At 41.4% G+C, this 15560-nt stretch overlaps 1 protein-coding gene across 1 annotated transcript; it reads left to right on the plus strand.

The window, feature by feature from the left end:
- Window positions 1-14281: 14281 nt before the first annotated feature.
- Window positions 14282-15148, plus strand: LOC125793105 (uncharacterized). The gene has a single exon (XM_049473368.1). It carries the CDS (start codon window positions 14282-14284, stop codon window positions 15146-15148), a length of 867 nt encoding a protein of 288 aa, XP_049329325.1.
- Window positions 15149-15560: the final 412 nt, after the last annotated feature.

Raw genomic sequence — 15560 nt, forward strand, 5'->3', positions numbered from 1 at the left:
CTCTTCAGGGAGTGTAGTAGTAGTGTTGTCAAGATCAAGGCCTTGCATATACTGCATATTTTCTGGGGGAGGTACAGGACTACTAAGGAATCCCAGTTCCCACATCTGGTTTGGGGATGAATTCCCTTCTGTGCGGATGGGATGATTATTCCAACCATTTGTAAAGGCATCAAGGCTGGCCTGAAGTCTTGGCAAGAACACATACTGAGCACAGAACAAGTGCAAGCTGTTGGATGGATCCAGTAAACCTTCCTCTTCAAGGGTATGCAGAACATCATAAAAGATATTTGTGACTGACATCCAGATATCACGCCACAGCCGTTGTATTCTGGGGGAAAAAAAAACAAAAAATGTGCAAACAATTCAAGCATCACTGCAAACTTCGAATGTTAAAATATTTTACAAAAACAAGAAGAGACCCAGTTCTCAAAAAGCTTCAATGAAAATTCTTAATTAAATAGATACTATACTATCTACACTGCTCAAGGTGAGGGAGGAACTAAAAAACTGCATCCAAAAGTAATTTTGGAATCTAAAATTAATAATTAAATCATAAGCTTACCTGGAACCTGTTGAATTGTAATTGAGGAAAAAAGTAATTATTTAAACAATCAGCTTATACAGGGAACTAAAGAAGTCATTTCTACTGAAATAATGTTGCTTACCTTTGGTTATGCACACTTTTGCCAGACATGTAACTTCCCCTACCACAGCCACGGACAGAGAACATGCACCTTGCAATGTCTACATTCTCTACGCCTTGGTCCCCTCTGACCCTAGATATAATAAAAATATATATATAAAAAAAGTTTTACTTTTTTTTAGGACATTAAATTATGATTAATTTAATTTCTGAATTAAATGCATCTTGCCTTAGTGGAACACCATGTCTCTCCACAGATTGCAGAAAGAAACCAAGAGCAGTGCATGCCTTGTTGTTTGTTGCAGCACCTAGGTACATGACCTAATACACATTTACAGAACTTGTTAGTAGGCCTGCTACTGTTATTGCCTAATAGTATGATAAATTATTTTAATCATATCCACTTATTTCACCCTAATTCTTATATTAATATATTTACATCAACACCATTGTGTTGATGGAAAAGTGTAGAAACAAACACAAATTGAACATTTGGACATTGCAGACATGGCAAATTTAAGACAATGATAAAGGATTGTGACCGGCCTAAATATTCCTTATTGCAGTTATACTTGCAGCATTTCACAACTAATAAAAAAAAAAAGAAATGACCTTTCTTGAGTAGCCATCAATGCCACCGAAGATCACCATGCCATATCTGATGAAAGAGAACAATTTAATAAATTACCATTTTCACAGAAAAAAAAAAACATTTTACTCCTGGTGGGGTTTGGGGGGGGTTGTCCTAGCTAAGAAGCTAACAATTCTTCATACCTGATAAGCTTGTGATTTGTGTCAATGTGGACAAGATGGAGGGGGCCACGGACTGAGTATGTCCTCCTTACGACACACCTCAGCTGTGTCATTCTCAAAAGCACTCCAGCAGAGTCCACACGATGCATGGAATCCCACACCCTTCTCCATTGCACACGATGACCCAATGCTTGCAGCCTTCCCTTCATCATTCTGTGTCCGATGTTTGGACTTTCAGCCTTCACTGATCTAACAAGGTTGTCCAACTGATCATCTGATAACATGCTATATGTGAGTGAAATCCCATATTCTTGGAGTTTCCTTTTGATGGTCTTTGTTGAGACACAGAAGAGATGGGCAATGCAAGGTATTGGTAAATGCATTTTCACTAATCTTTCAAGATGTTCTCTGGAGATGATAAAGCGAGGGCATCCTCGTTCTCCATATTCCATGCCTACAGAAATGGATGGTGTACCATTATGTGGCACATGCATCTCAACAACAGATTTCAAGGTTGTCAGTGCACAAAGCACTTCAGGTATTGAAATCTGGGCAGATACAGAGGTAAGAAAGAGAAGTTCGTGGTTGCACACAAACAGTAAGTAGTCCAGATCTAAGGGCTGACGATCTAAAAAATTTTACAATTTATGAAGCAGCCTTTGCATAATCATCCTTTCCAGTAGAGCAGGATCAGAAACAGCCACAGAGACCTAAAAAAGAGAAAGGCTATTAATTGCCTTACTAATTATATATATATATATATATATATATATATATATATATATATATATATATATATATATATAGAGAGAGAGAGAGAGAGAGAGAAAATACAGAATACTGTATATATAGTGAGAATACAGTAATGACAGATTTACTTGTACGTAATTATAAAATAAAGATCTTCAATTTTAATGTGTGTTCTTATGTAGTTACCCTATACAGATTATTAACAAAGGGTGGGGGGGTAAGAAGAGAGAACGCTAACCGAGAGAGAGAGAGAGAAACGTTAACGGAGAGAGAGAGACACTTACAGAGAGAGGGAGACGCAGACGCTAACAGAGAGAGAGAGAGAGAGAGAAACGCTAACGGAGAGAGAGAACGCTAACAGAGAGAGGGAGACGCTGAGAGAGAGAGAGAGACGCTGAGAGAGAGAGAGAGCGCGAGAGAAACGCTAACAGAGGGAGAGAGACGCTGAGAGACAGAGAGCAGGGGTGTTAGCTAGGTAGCTAACCAGCTATCCTACATTAGCTCCATCCGTGTGTATGACGGTGGCTGCTTGCAGACTCTAACATGACCGCTGGTTGAGTTAGATTAAAGTAGAGTTAATCTGATTTATAAATTAAAAATGTGAATTTAGGGGATGCAACCCCAGCACGACCTGCCCAGGAAATCGTTTGGTTGTACGTTGGAGCACACTAGCTAGCCGACTACAGGCTAGACGTTATTGTACTGTTTTTTGTCCTAGCTAACTGGCTACAAACACAGCTTAATATAACAACGAAGACAACAGTATTATATAATTCAGTAATTAGGTAAAAAAAAAAATTATAAGCTTCAATTTATAAACTATAAATACCTGTTGTTCGGCCTGGTTAGCGTCCGTCATGACGACCGGTCGAGTTGGCGGGCTAAAAGCCTAGTACATACAGTACCTGTTGTGTTCTCTGAAGGCCCGAACAATGGTGGCCTCTGAGAATCTGCTGAGGTTAGGTTGGACTCGTTGTCCAGCTTCGGTCATTGTCATGCCGTGGACAATGACATGGTCAATGACTGTTGCTCTCCTTTCATCTGAAATTAAAATGTGTAGTCTTGCTGGCCCTCCTTCTCCTCTCCCTCCTTCTCCTCTCCCTCCTTCTCCTCTCCCTCCTTCTCCTCTCCCTCCTTCTCCTCTCCCTCCTTGCCCTGCTCCTCTCCCTCCTCTGACACGAACTCCTCTTCTTCTGCCTTGATCATCCATTTTTGTTTGGAACCTTCAGCAAACTGACTTATATAGGTGTGGTCAAATCATTTGCAACAGGTGTTTTCAATTATGAGTCGTTGTGTTTACTGAATGACACCAGGGCTCCCTATTTACTAGTTAGGGCACTATTGAGTATGTCAGCCATTTTTCTTTGAGTGTCCGAATCATAAGGGGGGATTCGAATGTGATTTTGAGGGCACTAAAAACTCCCATAATGCATCATGATTTATAGTAAACTTCGCTGCTTACTAAGCGAGCTGAATGTGTCCCAAAATGGTTTGCGGGTCTCGCTACTAAGCAACAGATGAGCCACCAGTGTTGCCAGATTACAGTGGGATTCAGATTACTGAGAAAACCACCCAAACAGCTGATGTTCGTTATATTAACAATATTACAGGGTTTATTCCAACATGATCTTTACTAAAATACCATAAATATCTTAAATATCGCTGATTACAAAAAATGATATTTAAATGAGTTTATCTGCATATTTGTATTACCGTATTTTTCGGGCTATAAGGCGCACTTAAAATACTTATTTTTTCCCAAAAATCGTCATTGCGCCTTATAATGCAGTGCGCCTTGTGTATGGATTTTGCTTGTGTTTACTGACCTCGATTTTTATGTGGTACACGGCGCTCTGTTGTGCAGAATTCCTCACCCACGCCAGAAAAAGATCCCCCTCTTGGGCTAGCGCGCGGTTACCTTTGACTGCCGTACTGCCTCTCGGCTGTGGTTCAGGGTAGCTAGTTTCCACTGTAGCTCCGTGGCCAGAACAAGGTGCCGGTAAACTTTCCTTTCCACCCGTTCTGGGGTAATAGCACAAACTGTTTCTTTTTAGCGCCCACTTCTAAGTAAAGTTAACCTCTTAACACGCGCTGGCCCACCGGCGGGCCAGAAATATTTAATATTTCATAACTGGCTGTGTTTCTGAATAGTTATGAACAGTTACAGGTTCAATATAGACATCCAATATACCATTTTAAAGCTTAGAATCTCTGCTTTTGAGCTATTTAGCCTATTTAGCAGAGTATCCTTTCAGAAAATAAACATTTAGGGCGAAATATGCCTTGGTTATGATTTTAATAATTCATAACTCTCATATTTGCGTTTATCGTTCGTCCATATTTCATCGAATGCGGTCATGTCATACACCATTCGAACCGTCTGGCTCTCCGGATTCCAGAACTGTGCTTTTACTGTAGGATGTATGTTTCATGAATTAGAGCTGCGTCAGAGCGCATGTTTCCAGTAATAAAAGGCTCTCCTTTTGTCCTGGGGTAACCTCCGGTCACTGCCGCCACCCCCCGAACACACACCCGCGCTCAGCCACAGGTCCTACCTTCAAAACGCGTCCAGACTAAAGAGAATCCATCAATCCAGTCTCCTGTAATCCACAGTTATATCTAAACAGCGCTGGAAATCACTTCATCCAGAAATGAAACTTATCCAATCTTTATCTCTGTTTTAAAACCGTTTTATTCACCGAATTCGGCACAACACGCTATTATAGTCAGAAGCCTCGCGGAGTAATGCGGTACTTGCTGTGCTTCAACATAATATTATGGTCTGTCGGAGCGTTGCGGCTACCGTTGTCAGGAGCGTAGCGGAGTAATACGTACTTGCTGTGCTTCAACATAATATTATGGTCTGTCGGAGCGTTGCGGCTACCGTTGTCAGGAGCCTCGCGGAGTAATACGTACTTGCTGTGCTTGTTGATTTATTGCTCAGAGATGTTGTTATTTTTCACAGATATTGTGAAGGATTTATTGCTCAGAGTTATTGTTACTGATATAAATAAAGTTTCATTTAGTGCGCCTTATAATCCAGTGCGCCTTGTGTATGGACTACACTAAAAATAGACCGTTCACTCATCGTGCGCCTTATAATACGGTGCGCCTTATAGTCCGAAAAATACAGTATGTGTTTTGTGCCTTGTATCATTGGACACACGAAACAAAAACGTAAAAACAGTACATAAAAATAACCTTACAAGCAATGAAAGAAAGAAATAACTTACTCACATATAATAACGAACATAAACACAGCTTCAAATTTCCATCAGCAGGACTAAAAGCTCTGTCTCTGCAGGGTTAGATATCTAACTATAACACTGATGAGTACCCTTTCCATCAGCAGCACTAAAAGCTCTGTCTCTGCAGGGTTAGATATCTAACTATAACACTGATGAGTACCCTTTCCATCAGCAGGACTAAAAGCTCTGTCTCTGCAGGGTTAGATATCTAACTATAACACTGATGAGTACCCTTTCCATCAGCAGGACTAAAAGCTCTGTCTCTGCAGGGTTAGATATCTAACTATAACACCACCGAGTTAAATTTCCAAACTCTTTACACTTGGTAGTTTTGTTCACCTGTCAAATCACAGCGTTTCCTCCAGACAATTTCAGATACAACTCGGCATTTGGCATGAAACCACCCAATCTGGCAACAGTGCGAGCCGGTGTACGCTGCTATTTTTAAGGTTTTCTTCATGTAGTTCAATAATGTGAGGATCATCTTCTAAACAGCGTAAATATAACAAGCAGATAAATGACTTCATGATCAGCTCAGAGCTTCACTAACTGTAATTCAGAGCTCAGTTCAGTGTGTTTATGGAGTTTTAAACACGGCTCAGCCCCTCTCTCACCTGTGTGTGTTTATGTGACCGGTGCTGGCGCATGATAATGATTCACTCCAGTTTTACCACTAATTAGTGAACTTATTAGTATCTCCCTACATAGCGCAACACTAATGAGGGAGTAGGGAGCCGTTTCGGTCACAGCCCAGGTATGTTCATTGTGTTCAAGTTTTGCTGACTGTGGGTGGCATTTTGCATCACATGAGCTTCACAATGTAAGAAAGCGGCATATGCCACCAACCACCAGCAGAGGGCCTGGACACTGCGGTGGAGGAGCTGGTGGATCTGGGGCAAAAAACTCCAAGTCCCAGAATCCCCAGCGGTAATTAGTTCAAATCAGGCTCAGCTGTGAACACAGCTTAAAAACTCCAGCCAAACCTCAGTTCACCGTCACACCTTTGTAGAGGGGTGACCGGTAACAGTGGGTACAAAAGAAAAAGATGAGAAAGAAAAGAACTCTTAAAAGAAGCCACAAAAAAGGAGAGATCCTAAAAGAAACAAAGGCTCACAAAAAAAAGAGATCTTAAAAGAAGCCACAAAAAAAAGAAAAGATCTTAAAAGAAATAAAGGCTCACAAAAAAAAAAAATATTGAAAGAAGCCACAAAAAAAGATCTCAAAAGAAACAAAGGCTCACAAAAAAAGAGAGAGATCTTAAAAGAAGCCGCAAAAGAGAGAGAAAAGATCTCAGTTTATTTTTGAAGTTTTTATTTTCAAGAAGTCTTTCCTAAGTTTCTTAAAGTTTGATTTAATTTATTTGTTTGAGCCATTCCATGTGGCAGCAGATCCTTTGTTTGATTTTCCCGCCCTTTTTCTTCACTGCCACATTTAAGGCCCTCATCCAAAGCCACTGCACACACTCTAAGTAGTGCAGTGGTAGCACACCCGTCTGCAGTCCTAAAGGTTGGGAGTTCAAACCCCGGTTCAAGCACCCCATCAAACCAACTGCACACACATACAGACACATCAGTAATATCAAATATAATATTACCAATAAATAATAAGACTAATAAATAAGCAAATAAAAAATAAATAAAATAAGTAAATAAAATAACTCTGCATTTGAGTCCACCTCCCCCACTAAACCGTAACACACAATGCATATTGGAGCAGAGATATATGCAAAATGTGTTTAGAGTTTTGAGAAAAAGGGGGTTGGTTTTGTGAACAGTGACTACAGGTGAATTGTGTTTGTGGTTGTTGTAGTGTTTGCACTAGTTAGTAACACTTTAACAGTAATGGGAGGAGACCAACAAGAAGGTAGCATTGTTCAGCTTGACTTTACTGCAGCTCTCAGGCTGCGTCCAGAAACCCCAAAAGTGTCTCCTTTTTCCTACCGATCCTCCTCCTCTCCTCCGTGACTCTGAAACTGATCCATCTTGCCGCCTGTCCGAATACCGTAGGAGACGAAAGAAGACGCTTAAAATCCTCCTCAAAGACGCTTCCAACGGAGGATACATTAAAGTATCCTACTCCGGAAGACTTTTAGGGATCTTCAAATGACATCACTGCATCCACGCCCACAGAGCACGCGACATGGCAAAGGCAACGCACAAATATACGTCATAAACACATTAATTAACTAGGTTTATTATCTAATTAAACAGCCAGTAAAGCAGTAATATAATTTATAGTTTAGATAAGCTAACACCCTTTTCTTTTGTCGCCTGGCTTTATCTACTGAAATGTTCTTTATGCAGTTAACACAACTGCCCACAAGTTGCTTTGTATGTTCAGTAAAACTATATTAATGACCCTATTTGTAATATGTTGTTATATATACATATCATATATACATTATTTATTTTTTTTTACTTAGGGACTGATGAGGAAACTGAAACCCTCATAAGGCTGAGGTCAGACAGGGCTGCCCTCTTCACTGGCCGGAGAAATGCAGCCAAAAATGCGGCTGGGAGTAATCATGATTTTATTGTAACATCAGAATATTTAGCTGTGTGTGATAGTAATGTTTCATTAATGCTGTTTAAACTCATATTTTCTCACTTCAGCATATATGCAAAATATTATATTTATTGTTATATTTAATATTTATTAATAGTTATTTGTTTTATTACATTTAATGAAATCATAAATATATATAAAATAAATATATACAAAATAATTTAATATTTACCTATGAAACCTTCATCAATAGGTACATTACATTCCTGTACAGCTGACCTGTTAGATACGACACAGAATCTTAAATAAGCAGCTTTATTCATGTCAGACTCATGATGCTTGATTTACAGGACAATTCGCAGAGACTTGGGCTTGGAGAGTAAGGTGTCTCTTGAGCAAATGGGGCAACTTATAAAATATATAAGATGCAAGTCCCGTTCGACAAAAGTATACTGACTGTAGGTATAAGGGCTTGCACGGAGTGTCTTGTGTCACAAGATCCTAACCAGAGAAACAAACAATGAACACTATGTTTCGGGAGATGTTCCTTTTCACTGGTGCTGGGCAAAAGTGGGAGCACAGAATAACATGGGATCTTTTTGTACAAACCATTTGTTATATTGTTTAGTATATAAACAATTGTACATTGTAACACCAAAATTATGTCTTTTAGGAGCTAAGAAATCCCCCTACAGGGATGAGCACTGACCAGGGGGAGACCACAGCAGCAACATGGCGCTGGTTTGGGGCAATGCATGCCATCCTGGGAGGCAAACCTTCAATTGTGCCTCCCAGGAGGATCACAAGTGCCCAGCTGCCAAGCCCTCCAGCTGATGTGGCCTCAGGCTCCACACTGGAAGATGACGCTCCCTCCTGTGCCAGCTCTGCCCCTGACTCTGTGAGCCAGCCAGTGCCCTTCACCAGCAGAAGTACCTCCTGTCCCTCTTCAGGAACTCCAGCAGCCAAAATGAGAAGGCAAAGTTACTCTGCAGAGGTGCTAGAGTTTCTGAAGGAGGCTGCCAGAGAGGAGGCTAGAGCTCAGAGGGAGCAGTGAAATAACCTGCATAATTACTGGAAACATCATTTGTTCCAACTAAAAATGTTTGAAAACCACTGCACTACAAAATTAGGCAGTTGGAATTTGCTGCATAATGTTTAATGGTTGTGTTGTAGCCCTATAGGTAGATTGATGGCACATCATTCATTTTTAGAAAATGCTTAAATACATGTTACTGAATGTACTGCTGCAAATCCTAAAGCACAACATACACACCCTGGCTGTAATGAAATTGCATTGCACAGTTGCACCATTTTTCTATTTAAAATGGAGTGTTGACAGACAAGATGTGGATTGGTTTTCTTGGGAAAAATGTAATTTATTTACAGTAAAATTATATGTAGTCATGATGTTGTAGGTGGTCTGCAGTGTTGGGCACGTTACTTTGAAAAAGTAATTAGTTATAGTTACTCGTTACTTCTCCAAAAAAGTAACTGAGTTACTAACGGAGTTACTCCACTATAAAAGTAATTAGTTACCAGTAAAAGTAACTATCGCGTTACTTTTTATTATTCGCCCGTCAAAAAAAAGGAAATCAATTATGCATTTACTATTATTATTAGAAAAATAACAAACGAAAACAAACCCAAAATGTTGACAAAAATATAATCTAACGAATTTCAAAAAAACAAAACGAAATTCTCCACAGAACCAAAGAAAATTACTAAAACTTGTAATACTGAAAAAAACGAAAAACGCGTCTGGGGATGAAATTAAACAAACCAAGCCACACTCAAAGGAAATATGTAAATATAAATAAAACAAAATAATGGACAAAAACAACAATTTAATGACCGTTAAAATGGTATTAATATAACAGCTTCACCAAAAGAGAATAGAGGTTAGATCGTGCCCAAAAAATCCGACCCGACCCAGCCGGAGCCCGTGCACATTCTGCCCAAGCCCGAACCATGAACTGTCATTATCAGCCTGAAATATGATCAGAATTATGTTAATTAACACTGTAACATAGAAGCATAGAACTATTATTTAATTTAAATGATTTTTAAGAACAGCTACACACAATGCTGCAAGTCAAACGCGGAGGCGTTCACGTGCGCCCAGAGCTACGTGATTAAAACAGTGCTTATAAATAAATTAAACACTAAAATTAGTGTATTCTATCAGTAATTTCAGTTCGTTTTAGTTAGTTTTATATTCATAGTTATGTTTTTTCCTTTTAATTACCGTTTTTATTAGATTCAGTTAACACAAATGTTTTTTCAGTTTTCGCTATTTCGTTCGCTTTAGTGAACAATAATAATTGGTTACTTAGCAACATTGTGATTATCACACCAGAGCTTTATATAAAATAAAAATAGGAGCCTGATTTCGGGTCGGTCCTCAGGTCAGGTGGGATTCGGGCAGAGAATCTGAGCTCTTAAAGAGAAAGCAGCAGCACCACAAAAACCGGAGCAGCTAAAAAGAGCTTAACGTCCTTAAATCGGAACTTGGGCTGTCCACGGCAATCACTGAATTAATTAGAGCAGCAAATCGTCACAATTGTGCCTCACTTCACCACGCCAAACCACGTAAACCTACAGGCACAGCGGCCAGAAGCTCAAGTTCACCGGACAGAGGAGGGGTTAACCAGGGCAAAGCGAAGTAAAAAAAAAAGTTCATAGAGCTGCTAAAGTAACGGGCAGTAACGGGGTGTCGGAAATGGTAACAGCGTTATAGTTACAGTCAGAGTAATTAGTTAGATTACTCGTTACTGAAAAAAAGTAACGGCGTTAGTAACCGTTACTCCCAACACTGGTGGTCTGGCCAAATGACAGAGGTGAACAACTGTGCTGCTAAACAGGCTCGCAGTGGTTGGCCACTGCACTCATTCTTAACTGGTCTGGGTGGCAGGACATTCACCTGGTCGTTTCTTTCTTCTGGTTCAAGAACATCCCCCGTCGACAGGCAAATGTTATGCAGTATTGCACAGACGGCTACCACATCTGGAGCAAAGAGGTGGCTTACTTCAAGTGCCTTAAGGAAGATACTTCTCCACCTGGCCTTCATCGTGCCAAAGGCTCGCTCTATGACCTTCCGGGCTCTTGCATGATAGCGATTGAAGCGGTCCTGCATTCTTCCATCTGTTGGCTCACGGAAGGGGGTAATGATGGTAATTGGAGTGCTGATACATGGGTATCCTCCATCCCCCACAATGAAGTGACCTTCAGAGGGATACAGTGCACCTACAAACACTGGGCTATTCTTCAGCAACTAGTATCATGGACAAAGCCTGGATACCCCACGTCAATGTCGATGAACTTTCCTTTACTGTCACATATTGCCTGGAGCTGGATAGAAGCAAACAGCTTGCGGTTAATGTAGTCATGTCCATCCGGACCTGGTGGAACCTTCACTCGTACATGACATCAATCAATAGCTCCCACACACTTGGAGAACACAGGAGAGTTGGCTGCCAGAGCAAACCCTGCACCCACAGCTGAGAGTTCCTGTTGTACTGGAAAGCAGATTACTTCCTTCAGCAGGGTGAGTATCTCAGCACAGAAGCGGTGGGCCAGGCTATGTACAGGTACATCAAATGCCATTGCTACCACCCTGTAGGGCAGTCTATGAACAAGCCAATACACACTGAGGAGCACCCAAACCTCATGTGTCCACCCATGATTTGAGCTCTATGAACATAGTAGCCCGGGACAAATGGTAGGACTCCCTCAGCTCAGAGACCCCATCAAAATATTGTGACAGGAGTGGCACAGCCCTGTTCATCCTGGCATAGACTACAGGGCTGTGTAACTTGAAGAAAAGCAAGTATTTAAGTTAGGCAAGGATGGAAATCTATATGTAAATTTTGGGCTCTATTAACTTATGGCAACTTTCACTTAGTATTCATTTTGCAGTCTATGCCATTATGGAAGTAATTGGTGCGAATGGAAATACCTCTGCAGCTGCAAACAGAGCGATCCAGCGACGACGATGCGCTCTTCTTCTTGCTGCCCGAAGGCGTTGCATGGATAGAGTCCGGTGCAGCAGTAAGGACATTGTCAAAGCTTGCTCCATATTTCGCAAAATTAGGTTGTAGACCCCTTGTTAGCAGACTTGTAAAAAGTAAACAAAACACTCAAAGAAAATATCAGGGGTGCTAACCATCCCCGTTAAAGTGTTGTTGCGGGAAGTCACATTGTTTGTATCGGCCCTTGGGAACAACCAAACATTTTAGTGTGGTGAGATTACAAAAGTAAACTGAGTTTTACTAAAAAAGCAGTCTTCTAGAGTCACTTACAAATAACTGGAACCGGCCGTTCAGTGAGGAAAGCCCGAATTAATCCTCCTCTGTCTCATCCTCTCGACCCATCCTTTGAAAGCCACAGAGCTTCTTCCTTATTGACTGAATTTCGATTTGCTCCCCTCTCGGAATCCTCCAGCTATATTCCAGGGAAGGAGCCTAGCCAAAGACTCCTCCGTGAGGTCAGCTCCTTTCTGCACCCGGATGGATCCCACAGGCACTCCTTTCCTGGCCAGATCCTCAGCTGCTCAAGATGCACCCGCAGCTTGGACAGCAGAGTTTGAAAGCAGATTTTGTTTTCTTTGACAACTTTCTTGATTGGAGTGTACTCCTTTCTCCTCCTCTGGACCTCCTCCGAATAATCATGGTCAAAAAACACCCTCCGGTCTTGTACGGAGATTCTCTTTTTCCAAGCAGTTTGTAGGACTTTTTCTATGGTTGTAAACTGCAGAAACCGGACCACAATGACCGTGGTGGAGCACCGGTGGGGGGTTTAGGAACCAGCGCGCGATGAGCCCTTTCAATTCCAAGCTCTGAATCCAAACCCTCCAATTCAGCTTTAATTAAATCCTCCACAAAACGGCGCACTGAGGAGCCCTCCGCGTTTTCAGATACACCGTATATTCGGACATTATTTCTTCAGGAACGACCTTCCAGGTCTGTCAGTTTAGCCTGCAGCGCTCGCTGGTTTTTGATTAATTGGGTTAGGGAATCTTTAATGCCGATATCCCATCTCTTTGCCTCCTCCATCCTTCTCTCCACTTCCCCTAAGCGCTGCGTGGCCTCCCCAATCTGCCCCATGGCGTCCGATATGTTCTGGTTAAGTTCAGTAGACATTTCGTCCAACTGTACCTTCAGGTCGAGTCTACAGCTGGCTCAAAACTCAGAGCTCGTTTCTCATGTCCGCTTTCAATTCACCTCTGTCTGCCCTCATTATCCCCGTCGCCCTTATCTCCCGGCCATGTCTCCATCGTGGAGGTGTCAAATTATTTCTCCGTTTCTAGGTCTGTGACGCTTTTTAACATCTCGTTTTCCTGGATTTATCCCCATGCATTGTCCTTTCAACAGTCCAACATATAAAGAGGAAACCTTGGATTTGGGGGATTTATTAGGCCGAAACCTGGAGCCTGGACCTGGACCTTGAGCCGCCGGAAGTCCATTTTGTGAGCTTTTCATATGTCATACTGACACCAGACTTTGCAAGTTGGAACATCTCCCAGTATTTATCGGCAGGTTCTCTTTTACCAAGTTCTTCACCCCTACATAACATTGATTTACACAAAAACAAACCAAGAAACATGAATTTCATAAGCTTTAAAAAAAAAACTTTTTTATATCTAGGGAATTGGAGTATGACACTTACTTAAAAATAGTATGATACTTGCTTACCTCTCTGTTACTTCAGGTGTCTCTGCTGAGTAATTCTGCAGGAGAAAGCCCTTGCTAAGAAGTTGGTGTGCCAGGGTTCTACAGCTGTCTTCACATTTAACAATTGTCTTCAAATCTTGGTAGTCACATACACTGCCTCCTTTCGACCTTTTCTGTGATTCTTTAGCTTTTCATTTTTGCACGTCTTTCTTCTGGAGTGTTGTTCTTCATGCAGACTCTTTTCAGATGTGTTGCCAACGTCTCCTGTAGCTTCATACAAATAAGGCAATGGACAAAAGTGTCTATCAGGCTTTTAGCCTTTCCTAGAAGAGCGAAAGAGATAAAAACAGAAAATAGAGAATATGTAATTAAGAAGGGAAAAAAAATCAATCAAGACCAATTTTCCCTTACACACTGGATTAATCTGATTTTGGAACTCTTATGTAAAATCAGATGCTACTCTGGTCTTCTGCTGAAAGCTTGCTCTAATCTTCAGCTTCTACACTTTTCTCTGTTTTCTTCTCTTTTACTCTCTTCACACTTACTAATCCACTTTTAGTCTGCTTCCTCTTTGCTCTACACACCTATTAATCCACTCTCAGTCTACTTTTATAGACTTTTTCCTCAGGTTTGCTGGATTAGCTGTTTGCTGCTGCAGTTTGTTTGTGTAAGTTTCTAATTTCAACTGAAACAAGGTGAGTGCTTTTTTCTCCATGGCTTCTGCTCAGGTTTACACCTGTTTAGAGTGTGGCATGTATAGCTTAGATCCCTTATCCACCGATACTGGTAACAATAGTGGTATTTGTACTAAGTGTGAGATAGTTAGCACCTTGGTGGATAAGGTGAATAAGTTAGAGCTGCACGTCCGGGGTTTAATAAGGGATAGACAGCAGGATTCACTGTTAGCAGCCCCGGGTGTCTCAGGGAGAGTTAGTACCCCCTCGACTCCGGCCTTAGAGCCCTCACAGCGGGGCGAATGGGTAACGTCTCGGCGGCATAGTCGAAAGGCTAAGGCTAATGCTACCGCAAAGGCCACAGCCAGCCCACCTGAACACCACGCTCCCCCAGTTCACATGTCAAACAGGTTTGCCCCGCTCAGTGAAGCGCCAACTGAGGAGCCTGTTAAAGGTACTCTGGTGATAGGAGACTCTATCGTCCGACACGTGAAATTAGCTACTCCTTTAGGGGCACCAGCGGCAACAGTTACTTGTTTACCGGGAGCCAGAGCACCGGACATTAGTGGCAACCTTAGGCTGTTAGGGAATAGGAGATATTCGAGGGTAGTAATTCATGTAGGGGCCAATAATATTCGTCTGTGTCAGTCTGAAGTAACTAAGGCTAATGGTAAAGAGGTGATTAAACAGGCCCAGACGCTGTCCGAGGAGGTAATCTGCTCTGGCCCCATCCCAATGAGGCGTGGTGATGAAGCTTACAGCAGGCTTTCTTCACTGAACCGCTGGATGTCCAAGTGGTGTGCAGAAAATCATGTGGACTTTATAGATAACTGGCTACAGTTTGAGGGCAAGCCTGGTCACAACAAGGTACAAGGCACAGGAAATCACAGTGATTTTGACAGGTGACCTTTCACCCTGTAATGACATGATCAATCTAAAACATGTCAGATGTCATGGCTACCGGCCTGTCCCACTGTTGTTATTTATGTTGAAACAATGTCCCCATTGACAATCCTCAACTGATCCAATCCCCCATTGTAATGGATCCTTTAATGGTATTGAAACAGATGTTAACCATGTTTAAATAGTATATTTCAGTATTAAAACTTTGTGCATGGCGTAGCTATTAAAACCCTGATTAAACAAACATTGAATCAGAATTGTATACGTATGTAGATAGCTCCGCCCTTTAGTTGATAAAGTAGCACAAAGTTCTCAGTTCTGTCCCATTCAAGAGTGTTTCCAACTTCATTTAGGAGGTAAGTAATACATTGTTTAATTGAAATTTATATTTAATACACTTAATTAAATAGTTATT

Source organism: Astyanax mexicanus, unplaced genomic scaffold (assembly GCF_023375975.1).
Source record: "Astyanax mexicanus isolate ESR-SI-001 unplaced genomic scaffold, AstMex3_surface scaffold_37, whole genome shotgun sequence".
NCBI classification, from domain to species: Eukaryota; Metazoa; Chordata; class Actinopteri; order Characiformes; family Acestrorhamphidae; genus Astyanax; species Astyanax mexicanus.